This window comes from Poecile atricapillus, unplaced genomic scaffold (assembly GCF_030490865.1).
Source record: "Poecile atricapillus isolate bPoeAtr1 unplaced genomic scaffold, bPoeAtr1.hap1 scaffold_220, whole genome shotgun sequence".
NCBI classification, from domain to species: domain Eukaryota; kingdom Metazoa; phylum Chordata; class Aves; order Passeriformes; family Paridae; genus Poecile; species Poecile atricapillus.
In genome coordinates, this window is record NW_026709036.1 from 37,635 (window position 1) to 61,688 (window position 24,054).

Consider the following 24,054-nt stretch of genomic DNA (forward strand, 5'->3'; position numbering starts at 1 on the left):
GTCCCAGGGTGGTCACTGTGGTGGTCACTGTGGTGGTCACTGTGATGGTCACTGTGATGGTCACTGTGATGGTCACTGTGGTGGTCACTGTGGTGGTGTCCCCATGGTGGTCACTGTGGTCAGGAACTGTCCCCATGGTGGCCATGGTGGTCACTGTGGTGGTCACTGTGGTGGTGTCCCATGGTGGTCACTGTGGTCAGGAACTGTCCCAGGGTGGTCACTGTGATGGTCACTGCTCCGTGGGGGTGTCCCAGGGTGGTCACCATGATGGTCAGTGCTCCGTGGCAGTGTCCCCACAATGGTCACCATGATGGTCAGTGCTCCATGGCGGTGTCCCATGGTCGTCACCACAGTGGTCAGTGTGATGGTCACTCCTCCATGGCCATGTCCCCATGATGGTCACAGTGATGGTCACTCCCCCATGGCGGTGTCCCCACAATAGTCAGTGCCCCATGGCCGTGTCCCATGGTGGTCCCCACAATGACCACCACGATGACCACAGTGATGGTCACTGTTCCATGGCAGTGTCCCAGGGCGGTCACCACGATGGCCACCATGATGGTCCCTGTGATGGTCAGTGTTTCATAGCCATGTCCCAGGGTGGTCACCACATTGGTCAGTGCTCCATGGCAGTCCCATGATGGTCACAGTGATGGTCACCACGTTGGTCACTGCTCCATGGCCATGTCCCCATGATGACCACCATGATGACCACAGTGATGGTCACTGCTCCATGGCGGTGTCCCATGATGGTCACTGCTCCATGGCAGTGTCCCATGATGGTCACCACGTTGGTCACTACTCCATGGCGGTGTCCCTGTGATGGCCACCGCGATGACCACAGTGATGGTCAGTGTTCCATGGCGGTGTCCCCACGATGACCACAGTGATGGTCAGTGTTCCATGGCGATGACCACAGTGATGGTCAGTGTTCCATAGCGGTGTCCCATGATGGTCTGTTCCATGGCGGTGTCCCTGTGATGGTCAGTGCTCCATGGCGGTGTCCCCACGATGACCACAGTGATGGTCAGTGTTCCATGGCGGTGTCCCTGTGATGGTCACCATGATGGTCAGTGTTCCATGGCAGTGTCCCCATGATGTCCACCACATTGGTCAGTGTTCCATGGCGGTGTCCCCATGATGACCACAGTGATGGTCAGTGTTCCATGGCGGTGTCCCTGTGATGGCCACCACGATGACCACAGTGATGGTCAGTGCTCCATGGCCATGTCCCCATGATGTCCACCACATTGGTCAGTGTTCCATGGCGGTGTCCCGTCGCAGCCTGTCCCTCACCACGCCGTCCAGCACGGCGCCGAGCGCGCGGCACGCGTCCTGCGCGGCGTCCAGCACCGGCCGCAGCCTGTCCTGGTGCAGCCGGGCACTCAGCTGGCACAGGGCCAGCTGGCCACCGCCGCCCACCGTGGCCACCACCAGCCGGGGGCCGCCGGCCGCCTCCTCGGCCGCGCTCAGGTCGCTCAGGGCCACTGGGGGCCCGGCGGGGGGCTCGGCCAGCCCGGCCGATCCGGCCACCACGGCGCCGCGCAGCGCCACGCCCGCGTCCAGCAGGGCCAGCCCGGCCGCGCTGACGCTGGCCCCCAGCTCGCCACCGTCTGCCTGGAGAACCTGGGGGGGAAAAAGGGGTCAGGGACACCCAAAACACCCCAAAAACACCTTAAAAACACCCCAAATAACCCCAGAAACACCCCAAATAACCCCAGAAACACCCCAAAATCCCCCCGACCCCGCGTCCAGCAGGGCCAGCCCGGCCGCGCTGACGCTGGCCCCCAGCTCGCCCCCATCGGCCTGGAGAACCTGGGGGGGACAGAGGGGTCAGGAACACCCAAAAACACCCAAAATGACCCCAAAAACACCCAAAATGACCCCAAAAACACCCTAAAACACCCCAAAATCACACCCAAATCACCCCAAAAACACCCCAAATCACTCCAAAAACACCCTGACCCCGTGTGCCCCAGCCCGGCCGCGCTGACGCTGGCCCCCAGCTTGCCCCTGTTGGCCTGGAGAACCTGGGGGGGACAGGGGGGTCAGGAACACCCCAAAACACCTCGAAAATACCCTAAAAACACCCCCAAAAAAACCCAAAACCCCCCCAGGATACCCCAAAACCCCCCAGGACCCCCCAAAACCCCCCAGGACCCCCCAAAACCCCCCCAGCCCCACCTGGACGTGCACATCGATCTGGGAGCGGGGGTAGAGCTGGCTGAGCACGGCCCCCTCCAGGATCCCCCAAACCCCCCCAGGACCCCCCAAATCCCCTCATAACCCCCCCAGGACCCCCCCAGGACCCCCCAAATCCCCTCATAACCCCTCATAACCCCCCCAGGACCCCCCCAAACCCCCCCCATCCCCACCTGGACGTGCACATCGATCTGGGAGCGGAGGTAGGGCTGTGTGAGCACAGCCCCCTCCAGGACCCCCCCAAAACCCCCCAAACACCCCCAAATCCCCTCATAACCCCCCCAGGACCCCCCAAAACCCCCCCAGGACCCCCCAAACCCCCCCCAGCCCCACCTGGACGTGCACATCGATCTGGGAGCGGGGGTAGAGCTGGCTGAGCACGGCCCCCTCCAGGACCCCCCCAAACCCCCCCAGGACCCCCCATAACCCCCCAAAACCCCCCCAGGACCCCCCAAATCCCCTCATAACCCCCCAAAAACACCCCAGGACCCCCCCAAACCCCCCCAGGACGCCCCCAGCCCCACCTGGACGTGCACATCGATCTGGGAGCGAGGATAGAGCTGGGTGAGCACAGCCCCCTCCAGGACCCCCCAAAACCCCCCCAAATCCCCTCATAACCCCCCAAAAACACCCCAGGACCCCCCCAAACCCCCCCCAGCCCCACCTGGACGTGCACATCGATCTGGGAGCGGGGGTAGAGCTGGCTGAGCACGGCCCCCTCCAGGACCCCCCCAAAACCCCCCAAATACCCCCAAATCCCTTCATAACCCCCCCAGGACCCCCCCAAATCCCCTTAAAACCCCCCCAGGACCCCCCAAAATCCCCCAGGACCCCCCAAACCCCCCCCCATCCCCACCTGGACGTGCACATCGATCTGGGAGCGGGGGTAGAGCTGGCTGAGCACGGCCCCCTCCAGGACCCCCCAAAACCCCTCAGGACCCCCCATAACCCCCCCAAATCCCCTCATAACCCCCCCAGGACCCCCCAAACCCCCCCAGGACCCCCTCAAACCCCCCCAAACCCCCCCCAGCCCCACCTGGACGTGCACATCGATCTGGGAGCGGGGGTAGAGCTGGCTGAGCACGGCCCCCTCCAGGACCCCCCAAAACCCCCCAAACACCCCCAAATCCCCTCATAACCCCCCCAGGACCCCCCCCAGGACCCCCCAAACCCCCCCCATCCCCACCTGGACGTGCACATCGATCTGGGAGCGGGGGTAGAGCTGGGTGAGCACAGCCCCCCCCAGGACCCCCCAAATCCCCTCATAACCCCCCAAAAACACCCCAGGACCCCCCCAAACCCCCCAGGACCCCCCAAAACCCCCCCAGGACCCCCCAAACCCCCCCAGCCCCACCTGGACGTGCACATCGATCTGGGAGCGGGGGTAGAGCTGGCTGAGCACGGCCCCCTCCAGGACCCCCCAAATCCCCCCAGGACCCCCCATAACCCCCCCAGGACCCCCCAAACCCCCCCCAGCCCCACCTGGACGTGCACATCGATCTGGGAGTGGGGGTAGAGCTGTGTGAGCACAGCCCCCTCCAGGATCCCCCAAACCCCCCCAGGACCCCCCAAATCCCCTCATAACCCCCCAGGACCCCCCCAGGACCCCCCCAAAATCCCCCAGGACCCCCCCAGCCCCACCTGGACGTGCACATCGATCTGGGAGCGGGGGTAGAGCTGGCTGAGCACGGCCCCCTCCAGGACCCCCCAAAACCCCCCAGGACCCCCCAAATCCCCTCATAACCCCCCCAGGACCCCCCCAAACCCCCCCAGGACCCCCCCCAGCCCCACCTGGACGTGCACATCGATCTGGGAGCGGGGGTAGAGCTGGCTGAGCACGGCCCCCTCCAGGACCCCCCGCAGCAGCAGCGCCCGCTCCCCCCCGCGCCGGTCGCCCCCTCCCTGGGGGGGTCTGCGCCTCCTCTCGCCCCCCCCCGCGAACGGGGCCGAGCTGCAGCGGCAGCTGAGCAGGGCACGGTCCGGGGGGGCTTTGGAACGGGACCCCCGAACCTGAGGAGAGGGGAAAATGGGGGTCAGGGGGTGGGGGGGGCTCCAGGAATGGGAGGGGAGCTGGAGAAATGGTGGGGGGGTTGGAGGAATGGGGTGGGGGCTCCAGGAATGGGGGGGTGGGGTTTGAGAAATGGGGGGGGGGTTGAGAAATGGGGTGGGGGCTTGAGAAATGGGGGGGGGGCTCCAGGAATGGGGTGTGGGGTTTGAGAAATGGGATGGGGGGCTGGAGGAATGGGGTGGGGGCTGGAGGAATGGGGTGGGGGGCTGGAGGAATGGGGTGGGGGCTTGAAGAATGGGGTGGGGCTTGAAGAATGGGGTGGGGGCTTGAAGAATGGGGTGGGGGGCTTGAGGAATGGGAGGTGGACTCCAGGAATGGGGGGGGGGGCCTCAAGAAATGGGGCAAGGGGCTTGAGAATGGGGTGGGGGGATTGAGACATGGGGGGGGGCTTGAGGAATGGGGGGGGCTTGAGAAATGAGGGGGCTGGAGAAATGGGGGGGCTTAAGAAATGGGGGTGGGGGGCTGGAGGAAGGGGAGGGTGGGGGCTGGAGAAATGGGGTGGGGGGGCTTGAGGAATGGGGGGGGCTCAAAAAATGGGGGTGGGTGCAAGAAATGGGGAGGGGGCTTGAAAAATGGGTGGGGGGCTAGAGGAATGGGGTGGGGGCTAGAGGAATGGGATGGGGGGCTAGAGGAATGGGGTGGGGGGGCCAGAGGAATGGGGTGGGGGGCTAGAGGAATGGGATGGGGGGCTAGAGGAATGGGATGGGGGGCTAGAGGAATGGGGGGGGGGCTAGAGGAATGGGGTGGGGGGCTAGAGGAATGGGGTGGGGGGCTAGAGGAATGGGATGGGGAGCTAGAGGAATGGGGTGGGGGGCTGGAGGAATGGGGTGGGGGCTAGAGGAATGGGGTGGGGGGCTGGAGGAATGGGGTGAGGGGCTGGAGGAATGGGGTGGGGGGCTAGAGGAATGGGGTGGGGGGGCTGGAGGAATGGGGTGGGGGGCTAGAGGAATGGGGTGGGGGGCTGGAGGAATGGGGTGGGGGGCTAGAGGAATGGGGTGGGGGGCTGGAGGAATGGGGTGGGGGGCTAGAGGAATGGGGGGGTCGTTAGGATGTGGAGGGTACAAATTGGGGAGGGGGCTGCTCACACTGGGCTGACCCTGGGACCCCAAAAATGTCATGGGAGGGGGACAGAGACCGTGGGGGGGGCACAGGGACTGGGGGGGGGCACAGAGCCCTGAGGGGGGGGCACAGGGACTGAGGGGGGGACACAGGGACTGGGGGGGGGCACAGGGACTGAGGGGGGGTCACAGGCCATGAGGGGGGTCACAGGCCATGAGGGGGGGGCACAGGGACTGAGGGGGGGTCCCAGGGACTGAGGGGGGGGTCACAGGACTGAGGGGGGGGCACAGGCCATGAGGGGGGGGCACAGGCCATGAGGGGGGGGCACAGGGACTGAGGGGGGGGCACAGGGACTGAGGGGGGGTCCCAGGCTATGAGGGGGGGGTCCCAGGGCCTGAGGGGGGGCACAGGCCCTGAGGAGGGGGGATCCCAGACCCCCCGGTTCCCCATCCCCGGTTCCCAGCCCCGGTTCCCAGCCCCGGTTCCCAGTCCCGGTTCCCAACCCCCGGTTCCCATCCCCGGTTCCCATCCCCGGTTCCCAGTCCCGGTTCCCAGTCCCGGTTCCCAACCCCCGGTTCCCAGTCCCGGTTCCCATCCCCGGTTCCCCATCCCCGGTTCCCAACCCCGGTTCCCATCCCGGTTCCCCATCCCGGTTCCAGCCCCGGTTCAGCCCGGTTCCAGTCCCGTCCCAATCCCCGGTTCCCCATCCCCGGTTCCCAGTCCCGGTTCCCCATCCCCGGTTCCCAGTCCCGGTTCCCAACTCCCGGTTCCCAGTCCCGGTTCCAGTCCCGGTCTCCCCGCTCACCTCATGCGGGCCGTACACGGCCGCCAGCACTTTGGTGTTGCCCTGCTCCAGGTAGGCCGAGCCGTCGGCCCGCGCCAGCACCCCAGCCGGGCCCGCACCTTGCGCAGCTCGTCCGGCCGGCGCCCATCGGCTCGGAACCCGCGTCCGACAGCAGCTCCAGCCCCGCCATGCTCCCGGTGCCGCTCCCGGTGCCGCTCCCGGTGTCGCTCCCGCTCCCGGCGCCGCGTGTGAGGGGCCGGACTACAACTCCCGGCGTGCCCCGCGCGCGGCCTGAGGGGCCGGACTACAGCTCCCGGCGTGCCCCGCGCGAGCCGCCCGCCAATGGGAGTCGTCGCCTTCCGTGACGTCATCCGCACGCCAGGCCACGCCCCCAATTGAGCCGCGGCCCCCGTTTAGGCCACGCCCCCTTTGGGGGCTGAGCCCAGGCCACGCCCCTTTGGGGAAGCCCCCCGCCCCCCTCGGCCCCCGCCACGCCCCCTGGGCCGGTTCGCAGCGGCGGCACCGAACGGGACCGGGCGGGACCGGGCGGGACCGGGCGGGACCGGAGCCACCCCGACCCCCCCAGGCGGACCTTGGACCACCCCCGACCCCCCCTCGGGCACGGCCGGACCTTGGGGCGGCGCCGATCCCCGAGCGGACCCTGCCGGACCCGCAGCGGACAGCACCGAACCGGCACCGGACAGCATCGGACCGGCACCGGACAGCACCGGACCGGCAGCGGGCGGTCCCCAGGCTCGGCCGGACAGCCCCGAGGCTCTGCCGGACACCGCTGACCTCTGACCGGGCAGCCCCGACCTTGGGCAGGCCGGAGCGGACGGTCCCGAGCCGCCGCCGCTCTTTGCCCGCGGCTCCCGGGACCGGGACCGGCTCCGGTGCCGCCATGGCCGAACCGCTCGCCCCCTCCGGGTTCCAGTTCGCCATCGACCGCGGCGGACCTTCACGGACGTGTTCGCCCGCTGTCCCGGGGGCCGCGTCCGCGTCCTCAAGCTGCTCTCCGAGGACCCCGCGTACCGGGACGCGCCCACCGAGGGGATCCGCCGAGTCCTGCAGGAGGTGCGGGACACCGGACACCGGGACACCGGGGGGACACCGGGACACCGGGGGGACACCGGGACATCGGGGGGACACCGGGGATACACCGGGGATACACCGGGGATACACCGGGACACCGGGGGGACACCGGGGGACACCGGGACACCGGGACACCGGGGGGACACAGGGGGGACACCGGGACACCGGGACACCGGGGGGACACAGGGGGGACACCGGGACACCGGGACACCGGGGGGACACAGGGGGGACACCGGGACACCGGGGGGACACCGGGGAGACACCGGGGAGACACCGGGGGGACACCGGGACACCGGGACACCGGGGATACACCGGCGACACGGCGGGGGGACGGCGGGGACACCGGGACACCGGGACACTGGGACACCGGAGAGACACAGGGGACACCGGGACACCGGGACACCGGGGACACCGGGGAGACACCGGGGAGACACCGGGACACCGGGACACCGGGACACTGGGGGACACTGGGACACCGGGGGGACACCGGGACACCGGGGGGACACTGGACACCGGGGGAACACCGGGACACCGGGGGGACACCGGGACATCGGGGGGACACCGGGACATCGGGGGGACACCACGGACACCGGGACACCGGGACACCGGGACACCGGGACACCGGGGGGACACCGGGGATACACCGGGGATACACCGGGACACCGGGGGGACACCGGACACCGGGGGGACACCGGGACACCGGGACACCGGGGGGACACCGGGGGGACACCGGGACACCGGGACACCGGGACACCGGGACACCGGCGGGACACCGGGGGGACACAGGGACACCGGGACAGGACACCGGGACACCGGGGACACCGGGACACCGGGGAGACAGCGGGACACCGGGACACCGGGACACCGGGGAGACACCGGACACCGGACACCGGGACACCGGGGGGACACCGGGACAGCGGGGGGACACCGGGACACCGGGGAGACACCGGAGAGACACAGGGGGGACACCGGGGACACCGGGGGGACACCGGGGAGACACCGGGGGGACACCGGGACACGGGACACCGGGGACAGCGGGGAGACACAGGGACACCGGGACACCGGGGGGACACCGGGGACACCCCCGGGACCCCCGGGGACACACCGGGGACACCGCGGGAACCCCTCAGAACCTCCAGGATGCCCAGAAATCCACTCGGGACCCCCGGGGACCCCCCCGGAACCCCCCGGGACCCCTGGAACCCCCCCGGAAACCCCCGGGGACCCCCTGGGAACCCCCCCGGAACCCCCCGGGGACACCGGGACCACACCGGGAATCCCCTCGGGACCCCCGGGACCTCTCAGGACCTCCAGGACCCCCAGAAATCCCCTCGGGACCCCCGGGACCCCCCTGGGACCCCCCCGGGACCCCCCAGACCCCTCCTGTCCCCCCCACCCCCGATCCCCTCCAGCCCGTCCTGGGGGTCCCCAAATGGGTCTGGGGTCCCCCCTGATGGATTTTGGGGTCCCAAAGTTGAATTTTGGGGTCCCAAATCCGAATTTTGGGGTCCCGCAGGAGCTGGGGGTGCCCCTGGCCCGGGATCAGCCCCTGGAGGGATCCGGGATCCAGTGGATCCACACGGGAGGGATCTGGGGCTGGGGGAATTTTGGGGTCCCCCGGGTGGATTTTGGGGTCCCAAAGTTGAATTTTGGGGTCCCCTGATGGATTTTGGGGTCCCAAAGTTGAATTTTGGGGTCCCCTGATGGATTTTGGGGTCCCCCCGGTGAATTTTGGGGTCCCCCAGGGGAATTTTGGGGTCCCAAATCCGAATTTTGGGGTCCCGCAGGAGCTGGGGGTGCCGATACCCCGGGATCAGCCCCTGGAGGGATCCGGGATCCAGTGGATCCGGGAGCTGGGGCTGGGGGAATTTTGGGGTCCCCTGATGGATTTTGGGGTCCCCTGATGGATTTTGGGGTCCCAAATCCGAATTTTGGGGTCCCACAGGAGCTGGGGGTGCCTCTGCCCCGGGATCAGCCCCTGGACGGATCCGGGATCCAGTGGATCCACACGGGGGAGATCTGGGTCCTGTGTGGGTCTGGGGTCCCCCGGGTGGATTTTGGGGTCCCAAATCCGAATTTTGGGGTCCCCTGATGGATTTTGGGGTCCCTCTGGTGGATTTTGGGGTCCCAAATCCGAATTTTGGGGTCCCACAGGAGCTGGGGGTGCCGATACCCCGGGATCAGCCCCTGGACGGATCCGGGATCCAGTGGATCCGCACGGGGGGGATCTGGGGCTGGGGGAATTTTGGGGTCCCGAGGTTGAATTTTGGGGTCCCTCTGATGGATTTTGGGGTCCCAAATCCGAATTTTGGGGTCCCAAATCCGAATTTTGGGGTCCCCTGATGGATTTTGGGGTCCCCCCGGTGAATTTTGGGGTCCCAAATCCGAATTTTGGGGTCCCGCAGGAGCTGGGGGTGCCCCTGCCCCGGGATCAGACCCCGGAGGGATCCGGGATCCGGTGGATCCACACAGGGGGGATCTGGGGCTGGGGGAATTTTGGGGTCCCCCTGATGGATTTTGGGGTCCCAAATCCGAATTTCGGGGTCCCGCAGGAGCTGGGGGTGCCGATACCCCGGGATCAGCCCCTGGACGGATCCGGGATCCAGTGGATCCGCATGGGCACCACGGTGGCCACCAACGCGCTGCTGCAGCGCCGGGGGGAGCGCTCGGCCCTCGCCGTCACCCGCGGCTTCCGGAACCTTCTGCACATCGGGAACCAGGCCCGGCCACGGCTCTTCGACCTGGTGAGGACACCTGGGGACACCTGGGGACACCTGGGGACATCTGGGGACACCTGGGGACACCTGGGGACACCTGGGGGGACACCTGGGGACACCTGGGGACATCTGGGGACATCTGGGGACACCTGGGGACACACCTGGGGACACCTGGGGACACCTGGGGACATCTGGGGACATCTGGGGACACCTGGGGATAGCTGGGGACACCTGGGGACACCTGGGGACACCTGGGACACCTGGGGACATCGGGGGGGACACCTGGGACACTTGGGGACACCTGGGACACTTGGGGACACCTGGGGACACCTGGGGACAGCTGTGCCCTCACCTGTCCCTGTGCCAGCCCCGCCCCCCCCCGTGTCCCCTGGGTGTCCCCTGGGTGTCCCCTGGGTGTCCCCTCAGTGACCCGTGGCCGGCTGGCACGGGGCTGGCACATCCCGTGACTGGCACCGTGTCCCCGTGTGCCACCCGCTGTCCCCTGTCCCTGTCCCCTGTCCCTGTCCCCTCCCTGTCCCCGTGTGCCACACACTGTCCCTTGTCCCTTTGTCCCTGTGTCCCCCTCCTGTCCCTGTCCCGGGCTCGGGGCCAGCCCCGCTCTGTGGCCAATGGCGGGGGGGGGGACACGGAAGGACATTGTGGGGACATTGTGGGGACATTGGGGGGACATTGGGGACATTGAGGGACATTGGGGACATTGGGGACATTGGGGGACATTGGGGGACATTGGGGACATTGAGGGACATTGGGGACATTGGGGGGACATTGGGGACATTGGGGACATTGGGGACATTGGGGGACATTGGGGACATTGGGGGGACATTGGGGACATTGGGGGACATTGGGGACATTGGGGGGACATTGGGGACATTGGGGACATTGGGAGACACGGGGGGACACTGGGGGGACATTGGGAGACACTGGGGGGTGACATCACTGTGCCAGCCCAGCATTGTCCCTGCGCCATCCTGGTGCCACCCCCTGCGTGTCCCCAACCCTGTCCCGGTGTCAGCCCCGTGACACCCCAGTGTCACCTCTCCCTGTCCCGGTGTCACCTCCTCCTGTCCCGATGTCACCCCCGCTCCTGTCCCGGTGTCACCTCCCCCTGTCCCGGTGTCACCCCCGCTCCTGTCCCGGTGTCACCTCCCCCTGTCCCGGTGTCACCCCCAACCCTGTCCCGGTGTCACCTCCCCCTGTCCCGGTGTCACCTCCCCCTGTCCCGGTGTCACCTCCCCTTGTCCCGGTGTCACCTCCCCCTGTCCCGGTGTCACCTCCTCCTGTCCCGGTGTCACCTCTCCCTGTCCCGGTGTCACCTCCCCCTGTCCCGGTGTCACCTCTCCCTGTCCCGGTGTCACCTTCCCCTGTCCCGGTGTCACCCCCGCTCCTGTCCCGGTGTCACCCCCAACCCTGTCCCGGTGTCACCTCCCCCTGTCTCGGTGTCACCTCCCCTTGTCCCGGTGTCACCCCCGCTCCTGTCCCGGTGTCACCTCCCCCTGTCTCGGTGTCACCTCCCCCTGTCCCGGTGTCACCCCCAACCCTGTCCCGGTGCCACCTCCTCCTGTCCCGGTGTCACCTCCTCCTGTCCCGGTGTCACCTCCCCCTGTCCCGGTGCCACCTCCTCCTGTCCCGGTGTCACCTCCTCCTGTCCCAGTTCTGTCCTGGCGCTGTCCCGGTGTCACCCCGATGCCACCCCAGTGTCACCTCAGTGTCACCTCAGTGTCACCCCAGTGTCACCCCAGTGTCACCTCAGTGTCACCTCAGTGTCACCCCAGTGTCACCCCGATGCCACCCCAGTGTCACCTCAGTGTCACCCCAGTCCTGTCCCAGTGCAACTCCAGTGTCCCACCAGTGCCACGCCCCCTCCTGTCCCCTCCTGTCCCCTCCTGTCCCCTCCTGTCCCCTCCTGTCCCCCACCCTGGCTCCCCCCGGCTGTCCCTCAGGTGTCCCCAGGTGTCCCTCAGCTGTCCCCAGGTGTCCCTCAGGTGTCCCTCAGGTGTCCCCTCAGTGTCCCTGGCTGTCCCCTCAGTGTCCCCCCAGTGTCCCCAGCTGTCCCCTGCTGTCCCCACATGTCCCTGCAGTGTCCCCATGGTGTCCCCTCAGTGTCCCCCAGGTGTCCCCACGTGTCCCCAGTGTCCCCAGTGTCCCCCCAGTGTCCCCCCAGGTGTCCCCTCACTGTCCCCTCAGTGTCCCCTCACTGTCCCCTCAGTGTCCCCTCAGTGTCCCCTCAGTGTCCCTGTGCTGTCCCCTCGCTGTCCCCCCAGTGTCCCCAGTGTCCCCAGTGTCCCCTCATGTCCCCATTGTCCCCTCATGTCCCCTCAGTGTCCTCCCAGTGTCCCCAGTGTCCCTCAGTGTCCCCATTGTCCCCTCAGTGTCCCCAGTGTCCCCTCATGTCCCCAGTGTCCCCCCAGTGTCCCCTCAGTGTCCCCAGTGTCCCCAATGTCCCCGCTGTCCCCTCAGGAGGTGGCCATGCCCGAGGTTCTCTATGAGGAGGTGATCGAGGTGGACGAGCGGCTGATCCCGGAGCAGGAGGGATGTCACCTGCCAGGGAGTGACACCTGGACACGGGTGACAGGTGAGTGACATTGTCACCTGTGTCACCTGTGTCATTGTCATTGTCATCTGTGTCACCTGCCGGGGAGTGACACCTGGACACAGGTGACAGGTGAGTGTCATTGTCATTGTCACCTGTGTCATTGTCACCTGTGTCACCTGCCGGGGAGTGACACCTGGACACGAGTGACAGGTGAGTGTCATTGTCACCTGTGTCACCTGTGTCATTGTCACCTGTGTCACCTGCCGGGGAGTGACACCTGGACACGGGTGACAGGTGAGTGTCATTGTCACCTGTGTCACCTGTGTCACCTGCCGGGGAGTGACACCTGGACACGAGTGACAGGTGAGTGTCATTGTCACCTGTGTCACCTGTGTCACCTGCCGGGGAGTGACACCTGGACACGGGTGACAGGTGAGTGACATCACCTGTGTCATTGTCACCTGTGTCACCTGTGTCACTGTCATTGTCACCTGTGTCACCTGCCGGGGAGTGACACCTGGACAAGAGTGACAGGTGAGACATTGTCACCTGTGTCATTGTCATTGTCATTGTCACCTGTGTCACCTGCCGGGGAGTGACACCTGGCCCAGGGTGACAGGTAAGGGACATTGTCATTGTCACCTGTGTCATTGTCATTGTCATTGTCACCTGTGTCACTGTCATTGTCACCTGTGTCACCTGCCGGGGAGTGACACCTGGACACGGGTGACAGGTGAGTGTCATTGTCACCTGTGTCACCTGCCGGGGAGTGACACCTGGACACGGGTGACAGGTGAGTGTCATTGTCACCTGTGTCACCTGTGTCATTGTCACCTGTGTCACCTGTGTCACTGTCATTGTCACCTGTGTCACCTGCCGGGGAGTGACACCTGGACAAGAGTGACAGGTGAGTGACAGGGGGACATCACCTGTGTCACCTGCCGGGGAGTGACACCTGGACACGAGTGACAGGTAAGGGACATTGTCATTGTCATTGTCACCTGTGTCACCTGTGTCACCTGCCAGGGAGTGACACCTGGCCCAGGGTGACAGGTAAGGGACACCTGTGTCACCTGCCGGGGAGTGACACCTGGACACGAGTGACAGGTAAGGGACATCACCTGTGTCACCTGCCGGGGAGTGACTCCTGGACACGGGTGACAGGTGAGTGTCATTGTCACCTGTGTCATTGTCACCTGTGTCACCTGCCGGGGAGTGACACCTGGACACGGGTGACAGGTGAGTGACAGGGGGACATCACCTGTGTCACCTGCCGGGGAGTGACACCTGGACAAGAGTGACAGGTAAGGGACACCTGTGTCACCTGTGTCATTGTCACCTGTGTCATTGTCATTGTCATTGTCACCTGTGTCACTGCCATTGTCACCTGTGTCACCTGCCGGGGAGTGACACCTGGACAAGAGTGACAGGTGAGTGACATCACCTGTGTCATTGTCATTGTCACCTGTGTCATTGTCACCTGTGTCACTGTCATTGTCATTGTCACCTGTGTCATTGTCATTGTCATTGTCACCTGTGTCACTGTCATTGTCACCTGTGTCACCTGCCGGGGAGTGACACCTGGACACGGGTGACAGGTGAGTGTCATTGTCACCTGTGTCACCTGTGTCATTGTCACCTGTGTCACCTGCCGGGGAGTGACACCTGGACAAGAGTGACAGGTGAGTGTCATTGTCACCTGTGTCACCTGTGTCATTGTCACCTGTGTCACCTGCCGGGGAGTGACACCTGGACACGGGTGACAGGTGAGTGACATCACCTGTGTCATTGTCATTGTCACCTGTGTCACTGTCATTGTCACCTGTGTCACCTGCCGGGGAGTGACACCTGGACACGGGTGACAGGTGAGTGACAGGGGGACATCACCTGTGCCATTGTCACCTGTGTCACCTGCCGGGGAGTGACACCTGGACACGGGTGACAGGTAAGGGACATTGTCATTGTCACCTGTGTCACTGTCATTGTCATTGTCACCTGTGTCACCTGCCGGGGAGTGACACCTGGACACGGGTGACAGGTAAGGGACATCACCTGTGTCATTGTCATTGTCACCTGTGTCACCTGCCGGGGAGTGACACCTGGACAAGAGTGACAGGTGAGTGACAGGGGGACATCACCTGTGTCACCTGCCGGGGAGTGACACCTGGACACGGGTGACAGGTAAGGGACATTGTCATTGTCACCTGTGTCATTGTCACCTGTGTCACTGTCATTGTCACTGTCATTGTCACCTGTGTCACCTGCCGGGGAGTGACACCTGGCCCAGGGTGACAGGTGAGACATTGTCACCTGTGTCACCTGTGTCATTGTCACCTGTGTCACCTGCCGGGGAGTGACACATGGACACGGGTGACAGGTGAGTGACAGGGGGACATCACCTGTGTCACTGTCATTGTCACCTGTGTCACTGTCATTGTCACCTGTGTCATTGTCACCTGTGTCACCTGCCCGGGAGTGACACCTGGCCCAGGGTGACAGGGGGGAGGTGACACCGTCCCCTGTCCCCCCAGGCTGTTCCGGGGTGACCCTGCTGGTGCAGAGGGGTGTCACAGGGGTGTCACAGGGGTGTCACAGGTGTCACAGGTGTCACAGGGGTGTCACAGGGGGGTTTGGGGGTGTCACAGGTGTCACAGGGGTGTCACAGGGGGTGTCACAGGTGTCACAGGGGTGTCACAGGTGTCACAGGGGTGTCACAGGGGTGTCACAGGGGTGTCACAGGGGTGTCACAGAGGTGTCACAGGTGTCACAGGGGTGTCACAGAGGTGTCACAGGTGTCACAGGGGTGTCACAGGGGTGTCACAGGGGGTGTCACAGGTGTCACAGGTGTCACAGGGGTGTCACAGGTGTCACAGGTGTCACAGGGGTGTCACAGGGGTGTCACAGGGGTGTCACAGGTGTCACAGGTGTCACAGGTGTCACAGGGGTGTCACAGGTGTCACAGGTGTCACAGGTGTCACAGGTGTCACAGGTGTCACAGGGGTGTCACAGGGGTGTCACAGGGGGGAGGTGACACTGTCCCCTGTCCCCCCAGGCTGTTCCGGGGTGACCCTGCTGGTGCAGAGGGGTGTCACAGGGGTGTCACAGGTGTCACAGGTGTCACAGGTGTCACAGGGGTGTCACAGGGGTGTCACAGGTGTCACAGGGGTGTCACAGGGGTGTCACAGGTGTCACAGGTGTCACAGGGGTGTCACAGAGGTGTCACAGGTGTCACAGGGGTGTCACAGGTGTCACAGGGGTGTCACAGGTGTCACAGGTGTCACAGGTGTCACAGGGGTGTCACAGGGGTGTCACAGGGGGGAGGTGACACTGTCCCCTGTCCCCCCAGGCTGTTCCGGGGTGACCCTGCTGGTGCAGAGGGGTGTCACAGGGGTGTCACAGGTGTCACAGGTGTCACAGGGGTGTCACAGGGGTGTCACAGGTGTCACAGGGGTGTCACAGGGGGGGAGGTGACACCCCTGTCCCCTCAGGCTGTTCCGGGGTGACCCTGCTGGTGCAGAGGGGAGGTTTGGGGGTGTCACAGGGGTGTCACACGGGGGAGGTGACACTGTCCCCTGTCCCCCCAGGCTGTTCTGGGGTGACCCTGCTGGTGCAGAGGGGTGTCACAGGGGTGTCACAGGGGAGGTTTGGGGGTGTCACAGGGGTGTCACAGGGGGAGGTGACACTCGTGTCCCCCCAGGCTGTTCCGGGGTGACCCTGCTGGTGCAGAGGGGTGTCACAGGGGGGTTTGGGGGTGTCACAGGGGTGTCACAGGGGGGAGGTGACACCCCTGTCCCCTCAGGCTGTTCCGGGGTGACCCTGCTGGTGCAGAGGCCGCTGGACCTGGAGCGGCTCCGCTCGGACCTGGAGGGGGTCCTGGCCCGGGGGATCCGGAGCCTGGCGGTGCTGCTGCTGCACAGCTACGCGTGAGTGGGGGGATTGCGGGGATTTGGGGGGTCCTGGGAGGGTTTGGGGGGTCCCGGGGGGTCCCGGGGGGGTTTGGGGGGTCCTGGGGGGTCCCAGGGGGTCTCTGGGTGGGATTTGGGGGGTCCCAGGGGGGTTTTGGGGGGTCCTGGCCCGGGGGATCCGGAGCCTGGCGGTGCTGCTGCTGCACAGCTACGGCGTGAGTGGGGGGATTGGGGGGATTTGGGGGGTCCTGGGTGGGATTTGGGGGGTCCTGGGGGGTCCTGGGGTGTCCTGGGTGGGATTTGGGGGGTCCTGGGTGGGATTTGGGGCTCCTGGGGGGTCCTGGGTGGGATTTGGGAGGATTTGGGGGGTCCCTGGGGGGTTTTGGGGGGTCCTGGCCCGGGGATCCGGAGCCTGGCAGTGCTGCTGCTGCACAGCTACGCGTGAGAATGGGGGGATTGGGGGGGTCCCGGGGGGGTTTGGGGGGTCCCAGGGGGTCTCTGGGTGGGATTTGGGGTGTCCTGGGTGGGATTTGGGGGGTCCCTGGGGGGCTTTGGGGGGTCCTCGGGGGGTTTTTGGGGGTCCCTGGGGGGTCACTGGGGGGTTGGGGAGTCCCTGGGGGTCTCTGGGGAGATTTGGGGGGTTTTGGGGGGTCCTGGTCCCCAGGTGTAACCCAGGTGTATCTCAGGTGTAACCCAGGTGTAACCCAGGTGTATCTCAGGTGTAACCCAGGTGTAACCCAGGTGTAACCCAGGTGTATCTCAGGTGTAACCCAGGTGTAACTCAGGTGTATCTCAGGTGTAACCCAGGTGTAACCCAGGTGTAACCCAGGTGTATCCCAGGTGTATCTCAGGTGTAACCCAGGTGTAATCCAGGTGTATCTCAGGTGTAACCCAGGTGTATCTCAGGTGTAACTCAGGTGTATCTCAGGTGTAACCCAGGTGTATCTCAGGTGTAACCCAGGTGTAACCCAGGTGTATCTCAGGTGTAACCCAGGTGTAACCCAGGTGTAACCCAGGTGTATCTCAGGTGTAACCCAGGTGTATCTCAGGTGTAACCCAGGTGTAACCCAGGTGTATCTCAGGTGTAACCCAGGTGTATCTCACAGGTGGCCAGGCCATGAGGAGCAGGTTGGATCCCTGGCAGCACACCTGGGTTTCTCTCAGGTGTCTCTCTCCTCCGAGGTGGCCGGGATGGCGCGGGCGGTGCCCCGGGGTCTCAGGTGTAACTCAGGTGTAACCCAGGTGTATCTCAGGTGTAACCCAGGTGTATCCTGCAGGTGGCCGGGTCACGAGGAGCAGGTTGGATCCCTGGCTCTGGAGCTGGGTTTTCTCCCAGGTGTCACTATCGGCACAGGTGGCCGGGATGGCGCGGGCGGTTCCCCGGGGTCTCAGGTGTAACCCAGGTGTAACCCAGGTGTAACCCAGGTGTAACCCAGGTGTAACTCAGGTGTATCCTGCAGGTGGCCGGGTCACGAGGAGCAGGTTGGATCCCTGGCAGCACACCTGGGTTTCTCTCAGGTGTCTCTCTCCTCAGCCGTGGCCGGGATGGCGCGGGCGGTTCCCCGGGGTCTCAGGTGTAACTCAGGTGTAACCCAGGTGTAACCCAGGTGTATCCTGCAGGTGGCCAGGCCATGAGGAGCAGGTTGGATCCCTGGCAGCACACCTGGGTTTCTCTCAGGTGTCTCTCTCCTCGAGGTGGCCGGGATGGCGCGGGCGGTGCCCCGGGGTCTCACCGCCTGTGTCGACGCCTACCTGAGCCCCGGGGTCCGGCGCTACCTGAGCAGCTTCTGCGGGGGCTTCAAGAACGGGCTCAAGGTGAGACATGGGAGGGGCTGCGAGACCCCCGGGAGACCCTGGAGACCCCTGGAGACCCCTGGGGAACCCCTGGAGATCCCTGGAGACCCCCAGGAGAGCCCTGGGAGACCCCTGGAGATCCCTGGAGACCCCCAGGACACCCTGGAGATCCCTAGAGACCCTTGGGAGACCCCCTGGACACCTCCTGGAGACCCCTGGAGACCCCTGGAGACCCCCTGGGAGACCCTCAGGACACCCTGGAGCCCCCCAGGAGACCCCCTGGAGATCCCTAGAGACCCACAGGAGACCCCCGGGACACCCTGGAGATCCCTGGAGACCCTCGGGAGACCCCCAGGACACCCTGGAGACCCCCAGGGAACCCCTGGGGGACCCCTGGGGAACCCCTGGAGACCCCCAGAGACCCCTGGGATGCCCTTGGAGACCCCTGGGAGCGCTGGGAGACCCCCGGGACACCCCCTGGAGACCCCCGGGACACCCTCAGGAGACCCCCAGGACCACCGGGACCCCCCCCCTGGGACCCCCTGGAGACCCCCGGGACACCCCTGGGACCACCAGGACCCCCCCCGGGACCCCCCTGATGCCCCCACCCCATTTCGGGGGTCCCGGTGCTGTTCTTGGGGGTCCCACACCTCATAGAGCCCCCCCTGACGCCCCCACCCCATTCCAGGGGGTCCCGGTGCTGTTCTTGGGGGTCTCACACCCCAGAGTCCCCCCAGGACCCCCCCAGGACCCCCCCTGACGCCCCCACCCCATTTTGGGGGGTCCCGGTGCTGTTTATGGGGGTCCCACACCCCCCAGGACCCCCCTTGATGCCCCCACCCCATTTTGGGGGATCCTGGTGCTGTTTATGGGGGTCCCACACCCCCCCAGAGCCCCCCCAGGACCCCCCCTGACGCCCCCCCCCCATTTCAGGGGGTCCCAGTGCTGTTTATGGGGGTCCCACACCCCATAGACCCCCCCCCAGGACCCCCCTTGCACCCCCCACCCCATTTCGGGGGGTCCCGGTGCTGTTCTTGGGGGTCCCACACCCCGTAGACCCCCCCAGGACCACCCCGACGCCCCCCACCCCATTTTGGGGGGGTCCCGGTGCTGTTTATGGGGGTCCACACCCCATAGAGCCCCCCCCAGGACCCCCCCTGACGCCCCCCCCCCCCATTTCAGGGGGTCCCGGTGCTGTTCTTGGGGGTCCCACACCCCATAGAGCCCCCCCTGACGCCCCCCTGATGCCCCCCCCCCCCATTGCAGGGGGTCCCGGTGCTGTTCATGGGGGTCTCACACCCCAGAGTCCCCCCAGGACCCCCCCAGGACCCCCCCTGACACCCCCCACCCCATTTTGGGGGGTCCTGGTGCTGTTTATGGGGGTCCCACACCCCCCAGAGCCCCCCCAGGACCCCCCCTGACGCCCCACCCCATTCCAGGGGGTCCCGGTGCTGTTCTTGGGGGTCCTACACCCCATAGAGCCCCCCCTGACGCCCCCCTGACGCCCCCACCCCATTTTGGGGGGTCCCGGTGCTGTTTATGGGGGTCCCACACCCCCCAGGACCCCCCCTGACGCCCCCCCCCCCATTCCAGGGGGTTCCGGTGCTGTTTATGGGGGTCCCACACCCCATAGAGCCCCCCTGACGCCCCCTGCCCCATTTTGGGGGTCCCGGTGCTGTTCTTGGGGGTCCCACACCCCATAGAGCCCCCCCAGGACCCCCCCTGACGCCCCCCCCCCCCATTCCAGGGGGTCCCGGTGCTGTTCATGGGGGTCCCACACCCATAGAGCCCCCCTGACGCCCCCCCCCCATTGCAGGGGGTCCCGATGCTGCTCATGGGGGTCTCACACCCCCCAGAGCCCCCCCAGGACCCCCCCTGACACCCCCCACCCCATTCCAGGGGTCCCGGTGCTGTTCATGGGGGTCCCACACCCCATAGACCCCCGTGATGCCCCCCACCCCATTTTGGGGGGTCCCGGTGCTGTTCTTGGGGGTCTCACACCTCATAGAGCCACCCCTGACGCCCCCACCCCATTCCAGGGGGTCCCGGTGCTGTTCTTGGGGGTCTCACACCCCAGAGTCCCCCCAGGACCCCCCAGGACCCCCCTGACGCCCCCACCCCATTCCAGGGGGTCCCGGTGCTGTTTTTGGGGGTCCCACACCCCCCAGAGCCCCCCTGACGCCCCCCCCCCATTGCAGGGGGTCCCAGTGCTGTTTATGGGGGTCTCACACCCCCCAGAACCCCCCCTGACGCCCCCACCCCATTCCAGGGGGTCCCGGTGCTGTTCATGGGGGTCCCACACCCCATAGACCCCCCCCAGGACCCCCCTTGCACCCCCCACCCCATTTCGGGGGTTCCGGTGCTGTTTATGGGGGTCCCACACCCCATAGAGCCCCCCCTGATGCCCCCCACCCCATTGCAGGGGGTCCCGGTGCTGTTCTTGGGGGTCTCACACCCCATAGAGCCCCCCCAGGACCCCCCCCTGACGCCCCCTGCCCCATTCCAGGGGGTCCCGGTGCTGTTCATGGGGGTCCCAGAGCCCCCCCAGGACCCCCCCTGACGCCCCCTGCCCCATTCCAGGGGGTCCCGGTGCTGTTTATGGGGGTCTCACACCCCATAGACCCCCCCCAGGACCCCCCTTGCACCCCCCACCCTATTTCAGGGGGTCCCGGTGCTGTTCATGGGGGTCCCACACCCCATAGAGCCCCCCCAGGACCCCCCCAGGACCCCCCCTGACGCCCCCACCCCATTCCAGGGGGTCCCAGTGCTGTTTATGGGGGTCCCACACCCCCCAGAGCCCCCCCTGACGCCCCCACCCCATTTCAGGGGGTCCCGGTGCTGTTTATGGGGGTCCCACACCCCCCCAGGACCCCCCCAGGACCCCCCCCTGACGCCCCCCACCCCATTCCAGGGGGCCCTGGTGCTGTTTATGGGGGTCCCACACCCCATAGAGCCCCCCCTGACGCCCCCCCCCCCATTTCAGGGGGGTCCCGGTGCTGTTCATGCGCTCGGACGGGGGTCTCACGCCCATGGCCACCTTTGGGGGGGCTCGGGCCATCCTGTCGGGCCCGGCCGCGGGGGTCGTGGGCTACGCCCGGACCACCTTCGACCCCCGGGACGGGACCCCCGTGATCGGCTTCGATATGGGAGGTGAGGGGGGGCTGGGGGGGGCTGGGGGGGTCCTGGGGGGTCCTGGGGGGGTCTTTGGGGGTCCATGGGGGTCCTGGGGGGGTCTTTGGGGGGTCCTGGGGGGTCCTGGGGGGGGTCCGGCTGGGATTGGGGGGTGCTGGGGGGGAGGGGTCTCATTGGGTTTGGGGGTCCCGCGGGGTTTGGGGTTCCACAGTTTCGGGGTGCCGAAGTTTTGGGGTCCCAGTTCAGTTTTGGGGTCCCCCCAGGCACCTCGACGGACGTGAGCCGCTGTGAGGGAGGGGGGATCAGGGGGTCTCTGGGTTTGGGGGTCCCGTGGGGTTTGGGAGGGGGCGGTTTCAGGAGTCCCAGGCAGTTTTGGGGTCCCCCAGTTCAGTTTTTGGGGTCCCAGTTCAGTTTTTGGGGTCTCCAGTTCAGTTTTTGGGGTCCCAGGTCACTTTTGGGGTCCCCAGGCACCTCGACGGACGTGAGCCGTTTCGGGGGGGGGATCAGGGGTCTCTGGGTTTGTTAGGGGGCGGTTTCGGGGGTCCCCAGGCAGTTTTGGGGTCCCCAGTTCAGTTTTGGGGTCCCCAGGCACCTCGACGGATGTGAGCCGTTTCGGGGGGGGGGGGTCTCTGGGCTCGGGGGGTTTGGGAGGGGGGGCGGTTTCGGGGGTCCCAGGCAGTTTTGGGGGTCCCAGTTCAGTTTTTGGGGTCCCCAGTTCAGTTTTTGGGGTCCCCAGGCACCTCGACGGACGTGAGCCGTTTCGGCGGGGGGGGGGATCAGGGGGTCTCTGGGCTCGGGGGTTTGGGAGGGGGGCAGTTTTGGGGTCCCAGGCAGTTTCGGGGTCCCAGTTCAGTTTTGGGGTCCCCAGGCAGTTTCGGGGTCCCCAGGCAGTTTCGGGGTCCCAGGCAGTTTTTGGGGTGTCCCAGTTTTGGGGTGTCAGTTTTGGGGTCCCAGGTCACTTTTGGGGTCCCCCAGGCACCTCGACGGACGTGAGCCATTTCGGGGGGGGGATCAGGGGGTCTCTGGTTTGGGAGGGGGCGGTTTTGGGGTGTCCCAGTTTTGGGGTGTCAGAGTTTTTGGGGTGTCAGTTTTGGGGTCCCAGGTCACTTTTGGGGTCCCAGGCACCTCGACGGACGTGAGCCGTTTCGGGGGTCACTTCGAGCACGTGTTTCGAGGCCAGCACCGCGGGGGTCTCCATCCAGGCCCCCCAGCTCGACATCAACACCGTGGCCGCGGGGGGGGGGGTCCGCCTCTTCTTCAGGTCTGGGGAGGGGGCTCGGGCTGGGGAGGGGGCTCAGGGGGGGGGTCCCGCCTCTTCTTCAGGTCTGGGGAGGGGGCTCGGGGGGGCTCCGGGTCTGGGGAGGGGGCTCGGGGGCTGGGGAGGGGTCTGGGGGGGTGGGGAGGGGTCTGGGGGGGGGTCCCGCCTCTTCTTCAGGTCTGGGGAGGGGGCTCGGGGAATGTGGGGAGGGGTCTCCGAGTATGGGGAGGGGCTCCCGGGGGGGCTCCGGGTCTGGGGAGGGGCTCCGAGTATGGGGAGGGGTCTGGGGGGGGGTCCCGGCTCTTCTTCAGGTCTGGGGAGGGGGCTCGGGGCTGGGGAGGGGTCTGGGGGGGTAGGGGGGGTCTGGGGAGGGGGCTCCGGGGTGGGGAGGGGGCTCGGGGGGGTGGGGAGGGCTCTGGGGGGGGGTTCCGGCTCTTCTTCAGGTCTGGGGAGGGGGGCTCCGGGGTGGGGAGGGGTCTGGGGGGGTCCCGCCCTCTTCTTCAGGTCTGGGGAGGGGGCTCGGGAAATGTGGGGAGGGGGCTCTGGGGGTGGGGAGGGGGCTCGGGGAATGTGGGGAGGGGTCTGGGGGGGTCTCGGCTGTTCTTCAGGTCTGGGGAGGGGGCTCGGGGCTGGGGAGGGGGCTCGGGAAATGTGGGGAGGGGGCTCGGGGTCTGGGAGGGGGCTCGGGGGGTGGGGAGGGCTCTGGGGGGGTCCCGGCTGTTCTTCAGGTCTGGGGAGGGGGCTCGGGGGGGCTCAGGGGGGCGGGGGGGGCTCTGGGGAGGGGGTTCCGGGAATGTGGGGAGGGGGTTCTGGGGGTCTCCCAAGGCTGTCCCGGGTGGGGGTTCCGGGGGGGTTCCGGGGGTCCCCCGTGCCCCCCCGCCCCCCCAGGTCTGTTCCCGGGGGTCCCTGGGTGTCCCGGGGGTCGCGGGGGGTTCCGGGGGTCCCGGGGGTCTCCCCGTGCCCCCCGTGCCCCCCGTGACCCCCCGTGCCCCCCGTGCCCCCCCGTGACCCCCCCCGGTGCCCCCCAGGTCTGTCCCGGGGGGGTCCCTGGGGTCCCCGGGGGTTTTCTGGGGGATCCCGGGGATCTCGGGGGGTTCCGGGGGGGATCCCGGGTGTTGCGGGGGTCTCGGGAGTTCCCGGGGGTCTCCCCGTGCCCCCCGGTGCCCCCCCGTGACCCCCAGGTCTGTCCCGGGGTTTTCGGGGGTCCCGGGGGTCTCGGGGGTTGCGGGGGTCTCGGGGGATTCGGGGGGTTCCGGGGGTCTCCCCATGCCCCCCGTGCCCCCCGTGCCCCCCGTGACCCCCCCGTGCCCCCCAGGTCCGGTCTCTACGTTGTCGGTCCCGAAATCCGCGGGGGCTCAGCCGGGACCCCGCCTGCTACCGCAAGGGTGAGGGGAGACCCCCGGAGAGACCCCCAAAACCCCCTGAGACCCCGGGACCCCCCGGGACCCCCCCGAGACCCCCTGAGACCCCCCGAGACCACCCCCAAAAA

General features: G+C 66.8%; 3 protein-coding genes across 3 annotated transcripts; 2 read left to right on the plus strand and 1 right to left on the minus strand.

The window, feature by feature from the left end:
- Positions 1 to 962: 962 nt before the first annotated feature.
- On the minus strand, positions 963 to 6,464 carry EXOSC4 (exosome component 4). The gene is given in 5 exon segments (XM_058828738.1): positions 963 to 1,626; positions 3,994 to 4,212; positions 6,135 to 6,220; positions 6,223 to 6,276; positions 6,279 to 6,464. Coding segments are annotated over 5 exon segments (756 nt in total). The 5' UTR covers positions 6,304 to 6,464; the 3' UTR covers positions 963 to 1,254.
- A 251-nt stretch (positions 6,465 to 6,715) lies between these two features.
- LOC131574294 (5-oxoprolinase-like) lies at positions 6,716 to 20,735 on the plus strand. The gene is made up of 8 exons (XM_058828734.1): positions 6,716 to 7,187; positions 9,758 to 9,949; positions 12,401 to 12,515; positions 16,276 to 16,399; positions 17,488 to 17,563; positions 18,077 to 18,196; positions 19,442 to 19,465; positions 20,682 to 20,735. Exons 2-8 carry the CDS (start codon positions 9,821 to 9,823, stop codon positions 20,733 to 20,735), a joined length of 642 nt encoding a protein of 213 aa, XP_058684717.1. The 5' UTR covers positions 6,716 to 7,187; positions 9,758 to 9,820.
- A 414-nt stretch (positions 20,736 to 21,149) lies between these two features.
- Positions 21,150 to 23,950, plus strand: LOC131574296 (5-oxoprolinase-like; the record flags this gene model as incomplete). The annotated part of the gene is made up of 3 exons (XM_058828735.1): positions 21,150 to 21,325; positions 22,429 to 22,568; positions 23,881 to 23,950. Coding segments are annotated over exons 1-3 (358 nt in total), but the record flags the coding sequence as incomplete, so codon positions are not given.
- Positions 23,951 to 24,054: the final 104 nt, after the last annotated feature.

What these genes read in the sequence shown, in the direction of transcription:
- LOC131574294 (XM_058828734.1), top strand. Translation starts at nt 9,821, where the DNA reads ATGGGCACCACGGTGGCCACCAACGCGCTGCTGCAGCGCCGGGGGGAG. An exon ending in CACCTGGACACGGGTGACAG is followed by an intron (nt 12,516 to 16,275) that starts GTGAGTGACATT and finishes CTGTCCCCTCAG; the next exon opens with GCTGTTCCGGGGTGACCCTG. An exon ending in GCTTCAAGAACGGGCTCAAG is followed by an intron (nt 18,197 to 19,441) that starts GTGAGACATGGG and finishes CCCCCATTGCAG; the next exon opens with GGGGTCCCGGTGCTGTTCAT.